Consider the following 24,195-nt stretch of genomic DNA (forward strand, 5'->3'; position numbering starts at 1 on the left):
TTACTGTGATTTTATTATTGTAATTTTGTATTTGTATTGGATGATACTGTATATTTATATGTTTTAAAACTTGTATTGTACTTGCCATCGGTAGTGATGAACTGTGCTTTTATGGATATTTTTATACGAATAAAGATTATTTGATTGACAATGCACAAGCCTCTGTAACTTCTCATCTCTGTCCTCGAAACTCACAGGGACTTCCTAACATGCAGGAAAATTATCGAGACCCACATCCTATAATGCGCTTATAGCAGACTATAACTATAAGCTAAGGCTCATGTACTGCTTCTTGAATATTACGACGTCATGCTCTAAAGTGATCAAATGCCTGTGTTCTGTTCTTACAGAGCACACTTAGTTTTTTCCCCATCCAATTCGACCTGTAAGATTGCTCTTCATTATATGGGCTCAGCAACAAAGGACACCTCTTTCCTATATGCCATTTGCGTTACTTGTACACATGCAAAACATTTCAATCTTTACATACAGCTTGTACCTTGTGTACCAGCACTTTAAAAACAAATATATGTTAAAAAAAAAAATGTAAAACAAAAACACAACCCATTGGTCTAACTCAACACTACAGTGAAAAACACAACTAGTTGGTTCACAGACTTTTACACGAAAACTAGCATGTGTCTCATTCAAAGGAAGACGCCATATTTTTTTTCAAAGGTTTGTTGATTTATTGGAAACCAAAAACAGAACAGCAGAACTAGTTTGTAGTTATAGCATATGCGCAGATACATTAAAAATGGTGTCTATGGTTACCGTTGTATTAATCTTATTTTCATATACAACATAAATTGTACACTCCTTAGAAAACAAAAAAATGTAGATCTGTAAAGTGAATACCACAAATCGAGAATGTTAAAAAAAAAAAAAAAGAATAATTCAGTGTTCTTGTCTTTTCTTCAAACCAGGACAGACTGTATAGTTATTAAAAGTTTAAAATAAATGGTGAATTACCTTAATCTACTTATTTGTCTGAAGAACAACTAGAGCATGGAGGAAAGTTCACAATGAAGAAGAAATGCAATTGTTCTCCATCAAAATTAGATAGAAAATAGTGTTAACCATTAAATCTCGAACTGGGAGGCACAAAGATTGGTACAATAACTTTCCAACACACTTCATCATCTGCACCAACCTTAGCACCATGCCGAATAAGAAAAATCTAGGCACCAGACTTCTTCATCTAGTAAGTTAAAAAAGGAGTGAACGACAAAATTATAATGATGCATCTTGTTCAAAGTCCTGCTACTGCTCCAAACTATTTTTAAGTAAAACAACCAGAACAGTTAAGGTAAGACTGGACAAAAGTGGAGTTTATACGATCCTACCCAAAAATTTGAAAGACCAACTAGGAGTGCAAACCTAAGTGGCAAGGTTGGCCATCAAATTGAACAAATTGTCATCACATTAAACCTGCCTTAAAATAATTCTATTTGTTTCCACGACACAGCCAAGCTTGCATTTTAAGGCCTGTGCATCATGCACAAGGACTTTAGCAGAGGGATATGGAATGTAAGATGCACCAGACTTCCCACTACAACCAACAGTGGAATGTCTGATCAGCACAAATCACCTACCAGAGGAAATTCAAATGATAAAAAGCAGGCGTAGGAGTACAGAACCTAAATCTCTGAAATACTTTCTACCCATAAACAACAGTAGGACTGAAATATCTCCATTTACGAAGTGTTTGAAAGCAGAGGTTTTCATGCAAGCTTATGAATAAAGAGTCATGCTCCGAGACAAAGCCAACAAGTAACGCCAGGTGGCCAGACTCCAACTGATCACCTTCACAAAGCAATGTCCACCACATGTGGCCCTTCTAATTTCCTTCCCTCTGATCCAATCAGCTGAGAAATTAAAACATAACCAAATCCTAAGCAAAAGCTCAACAGACCATATTGAAACAGAACCTTCAGCACACTAACCTCACTGATTTCTTATAGTATATTGAAAAGTATGAATGTATGTTGGTTACTACAGCTGGATGAGCATAAGGAGGAGACATGACGGCGCTGTGAAAGCATCTCAAATTCATGATTGATATGTACATGCCTTACATGGTGTTTTATTAGTAAAAGAGTGCTTTTCAAATAATCTCAAAACTCGAAGGCCTTAAATACATTTTGCTGTGTACAGGAAAGGGTGAGAGTGGCAGAGGAGTGGACTTGAGACTGACAACTACCATAAAACTACGGAACAGATCCCATTTATTCAAATAACTTTTCTTTGCTTGGTCTTAACATGGAAAATATACAGTTTAAAGATGCCACAGAACACATTTGTTTGTCTTCAGTTTAATCTTCTGCTGTAATTGTATTTTTTGTTATGTCTTGAGTTCCAGTGACTACTAAAACATTGCAAATGTGATTTCGTACATCGTTTTCAAATAGGAAAAAATAAGGTTTGTACTTTGAAGACATCTGTAGAGCTGCCTATATTGCAATGAAATTACAATTATTGGGTAATTTGTCATTTCTTTTTTTAAACGTGAGCACACACCAGCGACAAACCTGTGATTGAACACTGGTTGTGAGAAATGGCTCCATTAGACTTTGCTGAATCATCAAATACAGATGGTTCTACTTACACAAACATATTACATTATTTATATAATTTAGCGATTATAATAAAAGCAAAATATTTACTTTTCTACTACATTAAAAATGACCTATACAATGAGTCAATCAGAACTGTCCACACATGAGCAGCAGAAGCTTAATTTCAAACAGCAAAGTCATGAGACAAACCAGTGTTTTTGTAACATTATTAAAGAACTAATGTTGTCTACAAAAAATAACATATATACAGATTTTGGTACATATAAATACATAATATGACATTTGCAATAGGATAAATTACTTGATGAATGACATGTTCTCATAAAGTGCATTAGCTGAAATACCAAAATGTTCATTTCAATAAAATGTATTTTCTGGAGTAAAGCCACTTCTAACCATTGCGTAAAGAAAAGTGCATAGGTCGTTTAATTTGCATTGTTCAGGCGGCTTTGCAGATTTTCTCTGTTACAATTTAAAAGCACACTGATCACCAGAATAAAAAGAAACAAACAAAGTTTATTAATACAACAGCCAGTGACAGATAAGCCAGTCAGAAAAAACTTGCAGCCAAATGGTTTCAGCTACAAACTAAAACCGGAGACTGTCAAATGCTGAGCATTGTTTCTAGCATCAAAATAGGTCGTGTCAGTTTCATCATCAGGCTGCGGAATGAAGGGCATTTGTTGGTTTTGTAGATTATTCCAGTCTAGGCCATCGAACAGTGGATGACGCTTCAGTTCTAGAAACAAAAAGCACAATAAATCCATGATAATCAAACCAATCATCTGCTATACATCTACTACAATAGGAGGATGCGAGAGAAGAAAAAATAAGTTCTTTACCTTCAATAACTCCTTATCTGGTAGAGACAGGATCTTGCCGCAGATTCTTTACACCTTGGAACTCTCCCCTGATGCCAGACTGGATCCCGATTTTTTTTTTTTTTTTTACTACAGCATTACCTCTGCGCAGCAGTAAAGCAATTCTGTCCTATGTATGTGACGTCGACAGCGTCCATATAAAGCCTACCCTGATGGGCTGATGACAGTTTCTTCTGTGACTATTTGTCACGCCAAAAACGCGGATCTACTTATAGAAACTGCCTATTGAAACCGTGTGCTAAAAAAGAGACATCTTTGTGTCAAACAATTACTAAGTTCTAAAGAAAGGCATCAGAATGCCAAGAAAGGGATCTTGTAGGTAACACGACAAGCAGTTCGGAGAGAGGGGAGGATGGGTGGCTCAGTAAGGAATCTGCGGCTAGATCCTGTCTCTACCAGATAATGCGTTACAGAAGGGTAAGTAACTTATTTACTTGATAGAGACATCTAGCAACAGATTCCTTACCTTAGAATTAGATACCCAAGCAACACCGTCCCTGGAGGAGGGTCTGTGACCTGAACCCACAAAAGATCCCTGAATAGGATTAGCCGGTCCATTATAGGGTAAAGTGACCAGGCTGGCTAAAGAATATATGGAAACGCTCCACCAGAAGGACCGTGGGAAGCCTATAGGTAGCTGAAGTCTGCAAGACAGTGAAAATCATGTGCACAACATTACCCACAGCACAAGGATAAGAAAGGGTTGGAGCGAACACTTCAAAGAAACAATGATACTATGTAGCCCTGTCGAAGGTATCCAAACCATGACTGGACAAGTCTAAAGGATCAAGGACAACAGCCCATATCCCTGAGTTAGAGTTCCAGCTCTTTGTCGTGGAAACTAGTATGTGAGCTAACCCTACCCTGATTAACAGAGAAAAAGGGAATCTTAGAGCACTTCCACAATGCAGAGGGAGAGAAAACCAATCAATGCTGAAACAAAAGAGCACTGCAAGAAGAACGTTTGGTAGGGACCACCCTCGGTTGGAGAAAACTCTCCAATAGAGAAGGTAACCCTCCGGAACTATGCAATGTAGAGGCCCAAAGGAGAAAGGAAAAAGTCGTACTAGAAAACCAAGAAAGGTGTAGTTACAAAAACAGATATGTACGCCCTGTGGAAGAAGTACAGCACAACTATACTTGCAATATATATATCCGTATAAACGTGAACACATATATACACATGAAGATAGACGACCCCCCCCCCCCCCCCTCCAGTATATCAATAATACACTAAAAGTATATCCTTCCCGTCGGGAATATAAACCCAGGACTCCTGCAACAAGCAGGGATACCGACCTGTGTAGGAATCCTATACAATAGAGGTATCCATCGAAAGATACATATAATTACACACATACATTGACAATAGACCGAAGTTGAGACAACTGACTGAAAATTATAGAGTCTCCTGTATCAGATTTAGCCCAAGCCCCCAACAAAATGTTGTACGGAGCTTCACTATAAGGGGGCACCTGATCCACCCCTGTTTAGCTGTGATGGAGGACGCCAATCAGGGGATCGGTAGTCATTTCCACAGAAGGAAGTGTCAAATCCCAAACCACAGAAACACACCTTAGCATGTCAGCCAAGGTGGAGCTTGCCCCCGAGGCAAGGACTGGGGCAAAAAGAAGGCCTGAGGCGAGGGAAGGCTCTAAGCCACTAGCTTCACCCAGCATACTATCCTGCAGCAGAGGCTGAGCTGAGTCAGAAATGTGGTGCAGAAACCACAACTCCTCTTCATCACCTCAAAAACTGTAGTCCTCAGAAGGAAAAACAGGAGGGAGCTTGAAAGAGAGCGGAGGAAGGATGTCCAAGCCAGACGGCACTACCGGCATCGCACCGATGCTGATGGCGCCGGAGCAGCATCGACGGGAGTGAAAAGTGGCGTGGAGTCGCTCGCTGCCGCCGGCTAATCGTTACAGGCTCCAAAAGGTGGGAACCCCAAAGGTGTGTGCATCGGCGCCAAAACTGGTTCGACAATGGGATCAGAAGGCCTAACTGCAGCCGAGGGCGAACCTGCGGGCGTGGATCCAGTCAAGGCACTTCACACCTCATTGGGGCCCTTGGGTGCTCCAGGGGAAGGTAGGGAGGTATGGGCGGACTCGCTTATAGGCTCCATAACTGAAGAGTGGGAGGTGGTTTTCCGTGTTAAAGTCATGAGATGCTGTGACTTTGACCGCCTGTGCCTAAACTTACCTCCGGGCGTCAATGGAGAGTGACGTCCACAGGAGCGGCTCCTGGAACGGACTCATGAATGGACTGTGGAGCGAGAAGGAGACCGAGGTCGACTGTAAGTCTTGGAGGTTTATTTCAGCCTCACCGCTAGGAGTTTCAGACGACGTTCCCGCAGTGCCTTCGGTCCAAGTTGACGACAGAAGTAGCACTCCTCTGAGTCATGCTGATCCCTCAGGTACCACATACAAATAAAATGAGGGTCTGTCACCAACATTTGCTGTCCAAAGGACCCACAAGGCTGGAAACCTGAAGACTGAGGTAGAAGGCACACTATTGTGGGGAAAACGTCAAATTTAGGCCGAAAAGCTGCCTGAGGAACTGCTACCGGATCTGTGTTGAAAGCACGGAAAAGAAGAAACTGGTGTCAATGCATCAGGGAAGGGCTAATATGGACATCACATCTGGGGGACGACTCGCTCCAGAGCCGCTCGACACCCATTACTGATTTGCAGAGGCAGCTGTAAAAAAACACTCCAGATCAAGTCTGGCATGAATCCTAAGGTACGTAATCTGCGGCTAGATGTCTCTATCATATTGGTTGGTTACTTCTCTTCCTGGTTCTCAATTGTAGTCATTTTTTTAAAAATCACAACCTTTTAAATAATTTTCCACTGCATGCAGAGAGCCCAAAACACAAACCATAGATTTGAATTACAAATTGGGTGCACAGTTCAGCATAATTCATGCTATGTACCACTTTCCACAACCTACCACTGGCCAAATTTACTAGTCCCATCTGAACCCTGTTACAAAACTAGACTGCAGCACCCGATCAGAAAAGTGCTGCCTAACTTGACAACATTTAAGGGAAAGGAGATTTAATAAGCTTAACAGCAAAATGGCTATAGAAAAGGGCGGTCTGTCCCTTTAAGTCAAGTGGTTTCCATTCCCATGATGCTGTGTGCTAGCATTTGCCTCTCAGAGTCAGTTATTTTTGATGGGCAGACCTCTACAACAAAATCACCAATATCTACGAACCTCCAACAGCCTAATTCAGACTCCTCAACCTCACTGACCCCGACAAAGACTCTCTAACCGCATGGGAAGCTCTCTCAACGCTAACAACTGTGACCATCATGAACACCACCCACTCAGGAGCACCTAGGGACCCCTGTCCCCACCACATGTTCAACCTGGGGAACAGCACCATAAGCAAAGAACTTGCCACCATCATCAACAGATCCATCGCCTCAGCCTCGTTCCCAGAGGGATGGCAAGACGTGGAAGTTAAAACGCTCCTTAAAAAAACCCTACTGCGGACCTAAAGAACCACAAAAACTGACGTCCCTGCTCCCCTTACCAGCGCAAGTTCTAGATTTCTACATTTCCAACTCGCCACACCTTTAGAAACCAACAACCTAATGGACCCCTTCCAATTTGGATTTTGCTCAAATCACAGCACTGAAACCACCTTGATCACAGCAACAGATGACATCAGGGACTCTACTAGACAAAGGAGAAACAGTAGCCCTGATTCTCCTAGAGCTCTCTGCTGCCTTTGACACAGTGTCCCACTACATCCTACATGGACTTCACAAAATGGTGATCCAGGGTAATGCCCTCAAATGGATTGCCTTCTTCCTTTCTGGAAGAACTTAAAGCATCTGCCTCCAGCCACACACCTTAGGCCCAAGAAACATCATATGTGGTGTCCCACAAGGATTCTCACTGAGCCTGACCCTATTCAACATCTACATGGCCCCTTTAGTCACTCTGGTCTGAACATCATCTCCTATGCTGCAGACATGTTCATCTTCTTCCTGTCTTCACACCCCACCAACACCAAAGAAAACTTCCACAGATGCATGACCAGCGTCGCTAGCTGGAATGCCGAACAGATGCCTCGAAAAAAACACTGACCAAACAGAGATACTAATATTTGGGAGCAACACCTCGATTCCTAGTGGCCAAAGGGACTCTGCCCCGCACCCACAGAACACGTAAGGAGCCTCGCCATCATACTAGACAGCAGGCTCAAGATGAGGGAGCATGCTCAACAAAATCTTCAGTTGGCTCCCCTTCAGCACCAGACGCAGCACCACCCAGACCCTCATCACGAGCCGACTGGACAACAGCAACCACCTCCATGTGGGGATCACCTCACAACTGCTCAACAGACTTCAGACCATCCAGAACGATGCATCCAGGCTCGTCCTCAACCTCCCGAGACGGACCAACATCACCCCCTCCTCAAGGCACTACACTGACTCCCTGTCACCAAATAGTACCAGTTCAAACTGCACATCTACAAGGCACTTCACAACATAGGACCAGCATAACTTAGACAGGTTGAACTTCCACAAGTCTACCAGACAACTATGCTCCGCATTGCTTTGCATGGTTGACACGCCTCGCATTCTACAGGAGCGGCACAGCTCTTTTTCTCTCACCTTGCCACCAAATCCTGGAACAATCTGCCCCTCCACCTCCGAACAGCTTCCAACTCGCAACAATTCAGGAAAGGTCTGAAAACCTAGCTCTTCAACTAACACCTCAGCAGCTGCTTGGCTGACGAGGACATTTCATATAAGCAGTTATTGCGGTCAGGTGCACTTTAATAGAAGAAAATTGCAGCTTGAACTTCGCCAGAAGAAGTAAGTAAGCACAGTATGATAACATCTTCTTTGTATAAAATGAGATTGTATTTATTTTATTGACACCAAAAGGTAAAACCTTTTCCATAAAAATATCTAGTTATAGGCCCATACAGGCCTGAAGTAGTCAAGTGACCACACTACCTAACTACAGAAGCCACACCTACCAATTTCAATCACGGCCAATTCATATTGAAAAACTGGCCTTGCAACCTGGTAAGACTTGATTTGTGTGGTTTTATCAACAACTGCAGAAAGTCCGGAAATGCCTGGGCTACTCCAGGAGGATTGGAATCAGTGTTGCCGGGGAAGCTAGCAACTTCAGCAGTACTAATGGAGATAGAGGAATGGGAGGAAACAAAAGGTGAAAGCATGCAATAAGACTAACAACTTGCAATCGCTCAGGGTAGCATTCAAACCCATAGTTCTTTTGCCCACCATACCACCTCAGTTTAGACACAGCCAAAGCAGTCCCTGAACCAAAACACAAGCAACACAAGACTGATTTCACCTTGCACTGGACCCACATCTGGGCATACCCTTGCCACTTAGGATGGTACATCAAACATACAAAAGGGGATGGGAGAAATACTTGCAATAAGTCTAACCACTGACCACCGACAATCAATGAGGAAAGCATACCAACCCATCGTTCTTTTGCCCACCATGCTTCTTCAGTTTGGACCCAGTTATTTGAAAATCAGTAATTATTCCTCGTGCTCAAGCTTAGCAGATATGAGTGGGGCTGGATTTTGAAGGACACAGAAAGCGATAATACAGACACAGATTACAAACCAAAGGGGATCACCAACTAGAAATCTGTAAACCTGTAGGGAGACAGATTGAACACTTATGTACTTTGTGTGATGCCCATGATTGATCTGATCCATACAGATTCCTGAAGAAATCAAGAGAAAACACTATATGTAGGAACCAAGGTTGGATTTAAATCAGAGTATGGAAGGGAAGGCAACTAATTCTACTTAAACTGAGGTAGTGGGTGGTTCTAAATCCGCAGTACAGGAGAGTAGGGTCTGGGGGAATTCAGCTAAGGACATAACATATTGGGTTATCAGGTTTAGTTCACAAAGCTATGGGCCTTTCGATAAGGACAGGATGGAAATTTACTATAGGAATTTTGTGAATAGATGCACAACACGTAGCACTGTAGCTTGAGGTAGATAACTCTCTTAATGTGATAACCTAGAATGTTGAAAGCCTTGAGGACAGGATTACAAGAGGAGTAGTGGCTCAGAAGATAAAACCCTGACATAATTTTACTACTACAGACCCAGATAATGGTCTCTGAATGCAAGTTCCAGGAAAGGGTAAAATACATCAATGGTGCACTCCGGTTTCTCCAAGTTTTCACAGACATAAATCAAACTTGAAGAAATATACTCTTCCCCACCCCCACCCCTTTTGTAGTCCATCATAAATGGTTCAATCCCAGTGGATACTATGTGGGTGTGGCACAGGACATGGGTTAGAACTTGCTGCACTCTTTAATGTTTACTCTGCATCACACCTTCAGGCAGCCACGCTGAATCAAATCAAACCTCTACTGCTAGGAAAACCTGTAGACAAACATCATAGGTGAAGATTTAAATGATTTAATGGCAACAAATACCAACAGGTCAGTGGGATGGGAGGATACCCAAGCAATCCCACACACTTGACAAACTAGTTAAGAGCCCTGGGACGGACAGATGGTTTGGTTGGAGGTAGGAATAGTACTCAGTCAATACTACTATTTCTCAACTGATTAAGCAAGAGAGAAGAGGAGGTGAGATGGGAAGCAGGAAATAGATATGGAGAGCAGGACTATAACCTCACATTAAGGAGCAGCACATTCCTTCACAAATTATTACTTGTACTGTACCCAGCAAAAGAGACCGGTGGAGCCTGTGAACTAGGTGTCTTTCTAACCAATTTGCTCCTCACAAGGTTGACATCACTTGTTTGGAATGACTTTGAAAATTACTTAACAATTGAAGAGGTGCCAAGGGCCATTCAACAGATGCAAAACTGTAGTGTTCCGAAAACTGTTTAAACTCTGGGCCCCCGAAGGTTTGACCCCACTAACTTAAAATATGTTTCAAGGACGTAGCTGAAGTGGGAGAACTGACCCTAGACCTCTGACATCACCATCATCCCCATTTAGAAGAAAGAAAAGCCCAGTACTGAGTCTTCCCACATTAAGTAGTAAAATTCGCTGGTATGAGGAACGAAGTACTTGTCAAATTACTTGTAAATAGAATATTGCAAATCTTAGCAACATTGATAAATCAGGACCAATGAGACTTTCTGACATAAAGGTCTACTAGGATAAACTTTCATAGACAAGATGAGGGAATTTGCGCAAGACAGCAAAAAGCCATCGGACTACATTGACTGGCAATACCAAACTATGGTACTGATTTAGGCTGAAGAGGTGGGCCTTAATTAAATTGCTTGATATGAAATCCTTGGTGGCAGGAAGGGTTAATGGGTATTATTTGAGACTTTGACTTGGAGAAAAAGGAAAGAGGCAGGATTGCTTTCGCTCCATCCCACCGTCTTCTTGTTAAGACTGGCAGTAGATCTCCTGGCATGCTGGATCAGGTCAGAAGACCTGAATTAGTAGATCCAGCTTAGGCATGGAGCAAAAAGATATTTCTCTATGCAGCTGACATTATCTTATACATAGCAGACTCTCTGAACATTGCCTAAATACTTGCCATGTTTCAAGCCTTTAGAGAACACTCCAGGTTTCCTGGACCAAAACAGGCGGCTTACAAAAAGAAAAGAAAAACACAAAGCAGAACACCATTTCTAGACCAAAATCTAACAGGTACTGTCAGCTAACTTTCACAATGAGGTACAAAATTGGCACAAACTACTAATTATATGGATGGCCAGAGAAACTACTTTTAAAATAATCCTACCAAAGCTGTTGTATGCAGTACAAAACACCCTGTAAATGATCTTGCAGATGATCTGGAATCAGAAATATGCTCAATGGTGTGGGGCTGAGGGTGCCCTCTGAGAACTCCTCACTTTATAGGATTTGCTAGACTGTTTCAACCTTCTGGAGGAAACAATCCAGGAATGAACAAGTAACTTACCTTTGGTAAAACTATTTCTGGTAGAGATACTATCTAGTCACAGATTCCTCACCATTTGAATATTCACCAGGATCAAGAAACTTTGTCATTACCTCTGCAAGCCAATGGATGGCACTGTACATCTCAGCACTGATGTAGTTTTGCTCTAGAAATGATTTGTGGGGCCTATATAGATGCCACCCCAGTGCACTGTCAGTTGCTTACGCACCCCCAGATTCGGACGCTGAAGAGCGAATTAGTTGTAAGCATTGTGCACATTCCTAGACTTGGGATTTTATTAATAAGTAGAGTCCAATCACCGAGTGGGGAGGATGGGAGGGTCACTGACAAATCTGTGGCTAGTCTCTACCAGAAAGAGCGCTACCAAAGGTAAGTAGTTTGCGCTTCTGATAGACTTCTAGCAACAAATTCCTCCCCTTTTCAATAGATACCATTGCAGTACCTATTGGAGGCTGGTCTGAGAATGGACTGAAACCCGAAAGTCATGCAGGACCAAGCAGGCAAAATGCCCCTGCACCTAGGTGCCCAGGCAACAGTGCTTTGTGAACGTATGGAGGGATGTCCATGTAGGTGCCTGGCAAATATCTAGGATGCAGTAGTAGCAGCTTTAGCCCTGGTAAAATGAAGCTGCTTTTTAGTCAATGCCTGACTCTAGGAGTACAGCATGGATCCCCGGGCTGCGTTTAAAACTTGGTTAATCAGATCCTGTGGGCGATTGATTCACCAGTGATTGATTAATTCAAACACTGCCGCTACAACTCCTCTGATCTAGCCGTAGTTACGCTGCAAACACTGTGCGGACCATCACACGAGGGACTGTATCCTGACTTTACCCAACTATAGGTTTCCCCCTTTCCCCTTTGTCCTGAGGAAGACTCGTCCGCTGAGGATGTAAATTACCCTCTATGCGTCAAGGTCGAAATGTCGACACTCCCCCAGTGGGCCTGTACCTGATACCACCCCAGCCCTGTCCATTCCACAGATGATAAACTCTGTGCACCTTAAGAAAATCAGAAAACAACATTTTGGAACCATCTATGAGGGACAGGCCTAGTTGTGAACTGATGACATTATAAACCATAGCCGGTTTGCTTAGGATACCGAAGTGAAAATTGACTGTTTTGGTGAATTCTATTCTGACTCGACTCCCTTATTTCACATCTGTTCTATTCACGAGCACATTTTCCCTTTCACACTCCCTTTGGAGGAACCTCTCTGTTAAAACATTTAATATGGTGATCTGTTATAAAAATAATTGAGATATAATAACCAGTAACTATTGGAGATATATTTGGTGCCGTTGAGTCATTTGAGGATGTACATATTTGATAAATGGTTGTGCATTAATAACCAGATGCTGAACATATACGTATCTGAATGTGGTTTTTGAAAAATGAATGTTTTCATAATTAAACTGTTCTCATAACTAAACTGCAGTTTGAAATAAGTCTAGGACCATTTTTTTCTATATCTTTTAGTCAATGCTTAGCAGATCTTAAAACCGAGCACGATCTAGTGGGAGATGGTATGCTTCTGCACACCTGTGCCTTTTTTCACTACAGCAAATCACACAAAGAACTGATAGTCCACCTGGTGTTCTGTGGTACAATCTTATATATGAGGTCAGTGCTTTCTTGGGGTCCTAGTGGTGGAGTCTCTCCTCCTATTAGAAGGGTGATATGGAACAGCGAAAGCCGAATGGGTGATAGTTTAACAGACATGAAATGCTGTTATAAGTTTCAACAATAAACAGGCCAGAGTCTGCAGAACCAGATTGTCTGGGAATAAGGAAGTGTATGGTGGATTGATACAGCCTGATGCTCCCTCACACGCCATGCTTAGGTGATGGCAATGTGGAAGACAGTCTTAATCATAAAGAGCCGTAAGAGACAGCTGTGAAACGGTTTGAACGGAGTGCACACTAAGTAGGTCTAGACCAGATTATGATCCCATTGGGGCATGACAAATGGAGAAGGGGGTAACATGTATTGCAGCCCTTTTAATATTGCATCACAACCGGTGATTGAACAACGAGGGCTAATCTGGCAACTATAAGGCAGTTAAAAGATAACCTTAAATAGTACTGAAAGCAAGGCCTTGCCAGGCAAGAGTCAGTGCTAACATCAGAATGCCAGACAACTTGGCTTGGATAGGGTTAATCTGACATGTGCCACACCAAACCCGTATTAGTCCCAATGACAGACGTATACAATTTTGTTGAGGGTCATCTGGCTACCAAGATAACATCAACCACCTCCAGAGGAAGGTCGGAAGTGTTCAGCTGTCACTGTCAATCTCAAAGCATGAGAGTGCAAAGGCCTGTGTGCGGGATTCTGCTCTGGTGCTGCGACAGCAGGTCCTCCTGGAGGGGCATCTTGCTACTTCCGGGGGGTGAACGGGCTAGTTGTTCCCGCTGCTCACTCTTCATAAACCAAAGCCAGAATGGACGTTAAGTCCGACACGGTAGGATTCCGTTGTGCTGCTAATTGATGTTTGTTTAAAACCGGCATGATACTTAGGTTTTAAGAATAAGGCTGCTATTACTTTTATATTCTTATACCGACTGCACTGGGTATTTTATATTAGTCAAACAGGCTTACTATTGATGTCTTAAAAATAGGACTGCTACTGCTTTTATTCTTGCTGCACTCTGCACTTTCATTAGGGACTTCATTGCTCTTCCTGCCCGCACCCCGGTCCGTCACGGCAAGTGCCGATTGAACGGAGCGTGATTTCTGGGCATTAGCTTCCATACACACTTCTGGGGATATTGCTACTCCCGGCGGGTGAGCGGGCTAGTTGTTCCCGCTGCTCACTCTTCATAAACCAATGCCAGAACGAACGTGCAGCGGAAGCGCACAGCGGGCGCTCCAAAGGCAAGCCCGTCTGCGCCTGGCCCGGGCCTAGGGCCAGAACCCCTGCATTTTTGTTGATTAGATCACCTGGTAGAACGTACACCCGCAACGAGTTATATATGCTCAAGGGTAAACCAGAATGTCCACTCTTAGACATGCAGACTGAGACCAAGCAGTGTGAGCATTGTAAACTGACATGTAATCATACAAAAATTAATGCGCTACAACCAAGGTGTTCCCCCCGCCCCCCCGAGTTAAGAAGGCTACTAAGGTCGTTAAGGCGATGCTACTTAACACACAGTCGTTAGTAAAACACAACACAGAGGTGGCAGAATTTATGGAGTCTCATAAACTGAACCTGACTTTTATAACGGAGACTTGGGCAGATAGGGCCTCAGAAGTGGACATCGCACTAGCACTCCCAACCGGCTACTTCACTGTTCGAGCAGACAGAACTTGGAAGAGGGGAGGGGGGCTGGCGATTATTTTCAGAGAAGAGCTACAAGGGGGTGAACAGCAGGTAGTTCCCATGATTGCGAATTTCTATCCTTTCAGGTTTTACCTGACAGTAATCATTCCCTAAAAGGTCTAATACTTTATAGTATAGAGCACGGACTCCTCTCCTGGATATACTTAGCCCTATCCTAGAATCCACTTTTATTGCCCCGATTTTACGATTCTAGGAAATTTTAATGATCACCTAGAACAACTAGCCGACAACAATACGACCTTTATGGTTGACGCGAAGGCCAGTTTCGGTCTAGATCAGGTTGTTAAACAGGATACACATGTGGCCGGGCACACATTGGAAGGGATTTTCTCCTCCAACTCCAACATTAAAATTGATTAAATAATACCTGTGCCTTGGTCAGACCACAAAACTATATTGTTCTCTGTAACTATAGATCAGGAACAGCAAACTTGCATAAATGAGCACAGGCTAGTTACCTATCAGGACTGGGCCAATATTGACGCTCCTACGCTACAGGATTTATTTGCTAGTACTAAACCGGAAGCAGGGCCTAACAGCAATGTGGCCGTAGATAGGCTCTGCTCATGGATTAAGTCCGCGGTCAATATTGTAGCCCCTACAAAAAGTTTTGTTTCTAGGAGGAAAAATCGGTCAGAACCTTGGTTCATGGAGAAACTCAGGACACAAAAACAAATCTGCAGAAGGGCCGAAAGGAAATGGAGAACAAACTAAGACCAAGATAGGAAAAGGGAATATGCACGAATGCTGGCGGAATATAAAAAATTGCTCATAGGGAAAAAAAGCTATTTTTATACACCAAAAATAAGTGAGGCCAAGAACTTTTACAAGGAGCTTTTCGCTACAAAAAGCTAGCAAATCCTCCTGCTGTAAAACAAATGGAAAGTCGTACAGAACTCTGCAATACTCTCGGAAAGTTCTTTGTAGATAAAGTTACATCAGTATATGAACCTTTTAAGAGTAATAATAACGCCAGCAATTTAGTCAATGACTTCAAGCAGGGCATAGATTTTTCTACTTCAAAACTGGGTTCTGCTTTTTACCTCCCTCGGCAGAACAAATCAGTCTGATGGTAAAGAACATTAGGTCCTGGGGTCCAACAGACCCATGCCCACCCAAAGTGATGCACATATTCTCAGAAATTCTTAGCGAACAACTAATTCTTGTGTTCACTGAGTTAATTCAGTCAAATAAATTCCCAGACACATGGAAAACAGCATCGGTGCTCCCACTTTTAAAACAAGCATTGGCATAGCCAATAGGTCTCGCTTTTAGGACCTTATAAGTGTTTAGCCATGCAACAGTTGTAAAACTAAATACTTATAAGGTCCCAAAAGCGAGACGTATTGGCTGTGCCAATGCTTGTTTCGGTTTATTACTGCTCTGTAGTAATGGCGGCGCACGGGTGCCACCATTACTACATAGAAGTAATAAACAGGCTCACGGAGAACATCAAAGCGGCCGTGCGGCCACGAAAGTGAGGCGCGCGCGCGCCCACGCACATGCACTGTAGCTCTAGGCTACAGTGGTAGCACTTTTTTGAGCCCTCACAAAAAGTCTTGCCAGACCAGCACATGCGCTGGTTCAGGCGAGACCTAAAAAGGTGAATCTGGACACAAAACAACTCCGCAGCTACCGGCCAATATCCAGAATCCCATTTCCAGCTAAAGATTTTGAAAAACTGCTAAATAACCAATTGACAGAATTTATAACATCTAAAAACTTTTTAGACCAATCACAATATGGTTTCAGGGAAGAGCATGGAACAGAAACTCCATTGGTTATAACAGAGGGACTGAAGAGTATAATAAATGCAGGAGGGAAGGCCGCCCTGATTCTATTGGATCTTTCGGCGGCCTTCGACACTGTGAACCATGAGATACTCTGTGCTCGGTTAGCTGAATTGGGGCTTCAAGATTCTGCACTCATGTTCATGCAATCTTTTCTAAGAGACAGATCATTCTCGGTTAAACCGGGAGATTTTACATCCAAATTCTTAAAGTCTCCTTGCTCCTCTGGCAGAGATTATTCGGCAGTATGGGTTTCATCCAGTATCGTATGCGGACGACACCCAAATAGTGGTGTCAGTTACAGGCAACTTGAAGGAAACAGCTGAGCAATTCAATGACTGTATGACGCAGGTAGATAAGTGGATGCAGCCAAACTGCCTGAAGCGGAACAGTGACAAAACCGAGTTTATGCTGTTGGGATCAAAGACAGATTTTTGGTCTCCTAATTGGTGGCCAGCCAGGTTTGGCGTCTGCCCAATACCAGTGGGAAAGGTCAAAAATCTAGGAGTCCTATTTGACAACAAATTGATTTTCGACGCCAAGATAAACTAACTCTCTTCGACCATCTGTTATATTTTAAAGATGATTAGAAGAGTCTGCCCGTTCATTCCCCTTGAGTCACGTAAAACATTGGTCACAGCTTTGGCCTTATCCAGACTGGATTATGGCAACGCCTTGTATGCAGGGATCCAAGCCCAACATCTTTCAAAACTCCAGTGTCTGCAGAATGCTGCTGCAAGGCTGGTCCTCGATATTCCCAGATATGAGCCAGTTGGACATAGATTGAGGGCCCTTCATTGGTTACCCATGGATAAAAGGATTAGGTTTAAATCTCTGTGCCTGGCCTTTAAGGCCTTGCATGGGTTAGGACCACAGTTCTTGAGATCACACTTGAAATGGTATGTGCCGACCAGAAGCCTGAGCTAGGCCCACACAAATCTTATACAAGTCCCTAGGTTTAAGCAGGTGCGGTGGGGAGGGAGAAGAAAAACTGGAATCTCCTCCCAATTGTGATAAAAAGCAGTCCTTCACTTTAGCGGTTTAGAAAAGCCGTAAAAACGTGGCTTTTCACCTGTTAAGGCAACACACTATTATGTCCAGGAATCCTTTGTGCATCGGACCCAGCGCCAAGACGCCATTGGGCAATCGCGCGCTTTATACATTTTTAATCAAATCTTGATCGGAGGATATACACAATCTGTTCCCAGTCCAGAGATACTAGGACAACTTGGGGCTGGTCTGCACTGATCTTCTTGAGAACGCCGGGCAGGAATGGTATTGGCGAAAAGGAATACAGACGTCCCAAGCTTCCACTCGAGGCGGAATGAATATCTGAGCAAGAGACACCTTGGAAATGCCAATGCGCAGAAGTACTGATATTGCATGTTCTCTGCAGTGGCAAACAGATCGAGCCATGGTTCTCCTCATTCGCGGAAGAATCTCTGCATCACCTCCAGGTGTAACTCCCACTCATGAACCACAGGGCATTGTTGAGTTTATCTGCCCTAGCATTCAATAAGCCTGCCAGGTTGTTCACCACCAGGAAGATGTCTTGGTGCTCCAGCAATTTACAGAGGTGCAATGCCTCCAGGCATAGGGTCTATGACCCCACCAGGTTTGTTGCAGTACATCTTGGCGGCGATGTTGTCCGTGTGCACCTGTACTAGCCTCCCACTGATGCACAAAAGGCAGGCTTTTAATGCCAGGTGGATGGCCTGTCAACTCCAGAAGGTTGATATTGAGCCGGCACTCAGCTGGAGACCCGAGGCCTCAGATTTCCACTTCTCCCAAATGGCCACCCTAACCCAGAAACGATGCATTGGTCACCACTGGTAGCTCTGTGTGGGAAAGGCATAGGGGTGTGCTGCTGTTCCACTTGCGGCCAGTACCCACCACTGAAGATCTATTGCAGCCTCCTCCGAAATCTGAACATGGTCTGAGAGGTACCCTTGATGTTGGGCCCACTGAGACTTGAGATATCATTGCAGGACCGCATATGCCATCTAGTGTGCTCGACCAGCAGGATGTAGGAGGCCACCAGTCTCAGAAGCATCAGACTCAGCTTCACTGAAATCCTGGACTGAAAGGTCCGAAAGCGAACTGCATCCAGAATGGCTCAGATAAAAGGGAGTGTCTGAGAAGGATTAAGGTGTGATTTGGCACATCGATAGCGATCCCCAAAGAAGAGAGGAGGGTCGTCCAAGTCTGGAGGTGCCAGAGAATTCACTAATACAAATGGTGCTTGAGCCCAAACTCCATTTGTGTTAGTGATGAAATGTTGGGAGGACCTGCTAGGCATCTCGGCCAAATCCACGGGGTGGAGAAACTGTTGCAGCTGGTGCTGCTTAAAGGTCCAAAGAGTAAGCGGTAGCTCTGCTCTCCTTAGGATGCTTAAGAACAGAATCAGCCTTGTCCCTGAATAGGCGAGTCCCATCAAAGGGAATGCCTATCAGGGAGGATCTGCTGACTTTGTAATGGGATCGAGAAAGTTGACGTGATTCAAGTGGTGTGAGAAAACAGAATCCCACTTCAACTTATGTCTTTTACGCTTGCCCCAGGACTTATAGCATGACAAAGACATACTTCTGCAGCAGATCAGTCGACTGTGAGAACGAACCTTGGACATGGAGTAGGACTTCGAGCAGTCCCAGTGGAGAGTTTTCTTGTGCTTGGCGATGTAAAGTTTTGCCTTGTGGTCCCGGATGGCCTTCAGCTTTATTGATGCGCAGTCTCAGTGGGATTTGAAGTCTTGGCGCAACCTTAAGCACCACAGGCACACCTGATGGGGATCTGTCAGACATTTGTTTGCAACAGTTTCTACGAGGCTTGAAACCTGTCGTTTTAGGGGGTGACATCCTTTGCACACTGGAAAAAGTTTGTAACAAATACAAGGCTAGTGTCTCAAAGAGACCAGAGGGAGCTCCGGATCTGCATCTGGTGGGTCAGAAAATAAGGTACAGATGTCCGCGCACAGCAGTAGCGCCTATCTAGGTCCCACTTGTCATTTTCAAACAGGAATAGAGGCAGTGTGGAGCAGTATCGCACCACCTACTTGCGAATAGTGGTACTTCTGAAAATTTTACGGACCTAGTTTGACGTCTGGGGAATTTTCAGAAGGTAAGGAATATGTGGCTAGAAGTTTGTAAGAGAAACATTATTTCGCCCGGATAGCTGAACAGGCAGCAATATTGACCATTTACAAAACCTAACTAACAAGAGATCCGACTGCCTAAAGCGCATCAGGAGCTCATGGAGATAGACACATGAGATCTAGAGTCGACAGATCAGGAGGCTACTGTAATGCGAACTAAAGATCTTAAAGATCTTACAAGCAGCCTTGTATGAGATTCCAACTAACGTAGACTTAACTAGAAATAAACGTACTATATGCTACTTTGGTGTTAGAACAGCAATGAGAGATGTTGGCCGACACTGGGGAAATCACCTGTGCCCTACACAGGACAGATTGTACTATGAAATGTTATCATGCACGTGACAGAAAGGCGATTATTCAAACCAGAATATCCCTAGTAAGTTTGAGAAAATGTTGGGAGCATGGCAAAGTTATTACAGACCAAACAATATAGGAACAAATCCTATATATTCACTAAATATGTTTTTTCTGTGTTGTGGAAGTTGGCAAGATTCACAACAAGTGAACTGTAAGTTTAGTTTGCAACAGTGCTTAATTTGTAAAATATGAAGTGCAGGTGCTCACATATTTGTTGGAAGCCAAACTTACTTTTCTACAGCTCCACCCATTTCCTCCACTTGCCCCACCCACTTACTCTATTAGCTCCACCACATCCTCAACTGGCACTGACTGCTAAACATCAGATGTAATAACCGATCTGAATATCAGCAAAGGAGCATTCCTCATAGTTAGGTTTTGATAGGACAGGTTAAGACGGCTGCAATCCCCTTTTTCCCCTTATATTGCATACTGGATTAGGTGACTGAACAAACATTTTCAAAATTCTGTATGTGTGTTTTTTTGAGAAATATAGCATTTCCCTTCGCCCCTATAACTGCTATTAGAGAAAATCAGTCTGGTAACAGCACTTTCCTTTACACAACACCACCGTATATGTGAAAGAGAAAAACAGGCGTTCTCGTAGGGAAAATATTGCCATTACTCTTTGATGTACTATCCAAGGTAATAAGATCTGGGATTTTCATTCTCCACCTCTAGTGTTCTTGGCTGGTGACAGATGACTGCAACCCTAGGAACACCCTTCCAAGTGGCTCCCTTTGTTTTGTGCCATCAGTGCAAATGGTGACAAAATAGATTCAACTGTGCAAACACCCAATTAATACTCTTTTAATAGCATAACATTAAACAACTGGGTTCACCAGGGATTCAAACGGTAAAAAAAGCAAATAAATGCAGCTTTATTATGAAACTACTTTTTAGAAGCCCTACTTCTGTTCCTGAAAAAAAAAACTTCAAGGGTGAGATAACGGGGCAGTGAGTGTCTGGTGGTGAATGAAAAAGCATAAGGTGGATTGAAGACAGTGCAGTCTTGAACTTCATTAAGGAGGCGTCCATGTTACACGCGGGAACCAAACTGTACATTAATAGGCCTTGTTAACCTATAAAAAGACGTGGGCAGCTTGAAACCAAGAGGTACTGCTTGGCAGACAATCGAAAATAATCCGACTACCCGCCCCCTTCCTCCCATCTCCCCTGCCCCCCCCCCAAAAAAACATGTGTCCCCCTCCTCCCCACCCATCCTCCCTCGCTGGTGGTTGGGCAAAGAGCACTGAATTCGGAAAGGCAGCTCAAAATATGAATGATAACTGGTGAATATTCACAGTGGTATTGCCCCTGCTCAAGTCACTGTGGTGAAATTAGTATATATTCTGCCACTGGCCACAATGCAGAAATACAATGTAGTACACATACCTAAATTGGTTTAAAATTGTTTGAAAATGAAAAAACAAAAAGGAAAGGCATTTCCCTGAATTTGATTGATCTTGAAATGTACAGCAGTGTCTGTTTATGACAGGACAGTTACATTTAGACCTGTCCTCTCTTTTCTATTGTCACTTTTTAATTATGGAAATAAAGCTGGCATAGGAGAGAAGGGGGGATAAACTCCCCCGTAATCATGATTAATTTGCTATCAATCACTGGCCGTACGTGGGTACGAGACCGTAATTTCCGACCTGTGCGTGCACAAGGTTTCACTTTAAAGCCTGAATAAATCTAGAAAAGGGCCGGGCAGGAGGACGGATATAGATCCCGCCAAGCATTTGGGCAAGTGAGCCTAAAAGTTCTCTTGGAAAAAAAAAAAGTTTTGGAGCGCATGCCAAGCGCTGGATTTACTTATTCCAGTCAAGATTTTTGACGCCTTTTGTTTTACTGGACTGGACCATTGGTTCATGACCTTCTGTGAGCAAGAAACACACACACATAATTGTACCCGGATGGAAGAGGAAATGCCGCTTGCCTCTCTTTTACGCAAGGGGTTACAGGGAACTTAATTCGTGCTCGGTGCGTGCCATGTTTTGACAAGTCAGGGGCTGGACGGGCAGGGCCTTGGCTTTAACTTAACCCCGGAAGGCCCTATCGAGATAGAAGTGTACGGCGTGTGAGCCCGACGGTTACTAGGCCGGGCAGCCAGTGAATCATTGAATCCTGTGGAGCCGGAGGAGAGCTACCACAATGGTAATCCGACAACCGGCACCGTGTGACACTGTGACGTGACGCGACGCCTCAGAAATTCGGACGGAGCGTTATTTTACAGGACCGACCGACCGACCATCATCAATTAATGATTTTAGTAACTCAACTCAGACTAATACATCATTTTTTGTTTGTACCCTGATGGAAGTTAGAACGAGGGAATGCCTCTGCTTGCCCATCTTTTAGGCAACGCCCGGGGTTACTCAGGGCAGTTTGTTGACTGTGAGACAACGGTAACGTGACCATACCTGAGAAAGTGAATCCGAAACTGTGGGAACCTAATTCGTGCGTGGCTGCGCACCATGCTTGTACAAATCAGCGAGCCAGCCGGCGGGCAGGGCCTTGGTCTTTTAACTTAAACCTGGCAGGCCAGTACTGCGGCGCGGTCAGGCCCTATGATCGAGATATCACATAAGTGTGCTGCTGAGGGCACCGCGCGGCGGCTACTACTAGGCCAGGCACTGGTCTGACATTCAGTGAATCTGAATCACATCCATTAATCGTATCCATCTGATTCTGTTATGATATCTTATGGAGCCGCCGAAGGCAAGCTGCCTGCCTGCCTCTCACTACGCCAGTGATCTGACAACCGGACCTTCACTACCACGCTCCCAAAAAATAATTGTTGGTTTTGGCACGGCGCATATTAGAATGGCAGTGGCCTCGCTAGTTAGTTGGCTTCTTAGCTACTAGTATTAAGTAAGTTAGTTTACTTTATTCCTTAACTTCTTACCGTTACTCTCGTGGTGGGCGGCCGGCACTGCCTTTAATAACTGATTACGATTAGGCGGCTTGGTGCTGCTTGCTACCAGAAAGACAGTACTGTACTCCTGGCTGATCGATACCTGCACAGCACAGGCTGCCCTGCCCTCAATGTCTTCGTCGGTCGGATCGGGACTCGGACTGAATTGAACAATGATGACTCGTGGTGGTGAGCTGCGATGGTTATGCTGAGTCGGCGTGGCAATGTTAAAAAAAATCTGCGCACGCACGCTACGGCGCGCACAGCCCCTATTCCCATCAGAAACCAAATCCTGCCCAAATAAATCAGTGTCAGTGTGTGTGTCCTGCCCGCCCACCGGCAAGTGGCAACAGTGCAAAACTGAGTGAATTTGAACTAAGGGCCATGGCCCGGGCCGCCATGTTCAGCATATTATTTATTATTAATGTATATGAATCTTCTCTTCAGGGCAGGCTAAGTGACTAAGAAGTCTCACAGCCGCCCGCAACACAGTTAACCGCCACGAGTCACTCGCACTCGGAGACGTGAAAAACACGCTGCGAGTACAGTAAGGTAAATTTTTTATATCATCAAGATGTGACGTGCGCAGCAAATGCGTAGACCCGGCCCTGATAATTAAGTGCCGGTGCTAAGCACCGGCACAAATTAAGCACTGGTTTGCAACATCATATTCCTTTAATGATGCAGTAACTTGTTTTAATATATATTAACCGTTTTTATGTAGCCCTTCAGATGCCACTGATTCAATGTTTGCAAACTGTAAATGCACGCCCATAAGTAAGCAAGTTAAATTGTACTCAATTCACCGATTTAAAAAATAAAATGGAAGGCTGATGTCAACCTTGACATGTTTCAAACTCATGACCTGCAGATCACTAAATGTATTAGTTGTGAGCGTTTATCTCACATAGCCATATTGCCAGCAGTGCAGGTTGTCTATAAATGTCAAATCTGTGTATTCTCCAAGCACAGAGGAATGGGGACAAAGTAAATTACAAATACATGCTTAACAAACAAATTGCATTAAACAGGTCCAGTGAGGTACTATGCTGGGCTGAATCAGTTCCATGCAGCGAAAAAAAAAAAAAAGGATCAACGCTTTCGGGTCACCTCCCTAAATTGCTACCACCTTCATGGCTGTGTCCTTCTATCCTCTTCAATGTGTATGTTACACACTTTTGAAACGTTGAATGTGCCAGACGCCCATTGCCACCTCAAGTCACCCTCTTT

General features: G+C 43.8%; 1 protein-coding gene across 2 annotated transcripts in view; it reads right to left on the reverse strand.

Moving 5' to 3' along the window:
* Positions 1–665: 665 nt before the first annotated feature.
* Positions 666–24,195, reverse strand: part of MASTL (microtubule associated serine/threonine kinase like) — a 260,527-nt gene continuing 236,997 nt past the window's right edge. For both annotated transcript variants that reach the window (XM_085631754.1, XM_085631753.1), the window contains one exon: positions 666–3,318. In XM_085631754.1, coding sequence (XP_085487880.1) covers positions 3,161–3,318 — 158 coding nt within the window. In that variant the 3' untranslated portion in view covers positions 666–3,160. The remainder of the gene's footprint in view (positions 3,319–24,195) is intronic.

This window comes from Triturus cristatus, chromosome 10, assembly GCF_964204655.1.
Source record: "Triturus cristatus chromosome 10, aTriCri1.1, whole genome shotgun sequence".
NCBI classification, from domain to species: Eukaryota; Metazoa; Chordata; class Amphibia; order Caudata; family Salamandridae; genus Triturus; species Triturus cristatus.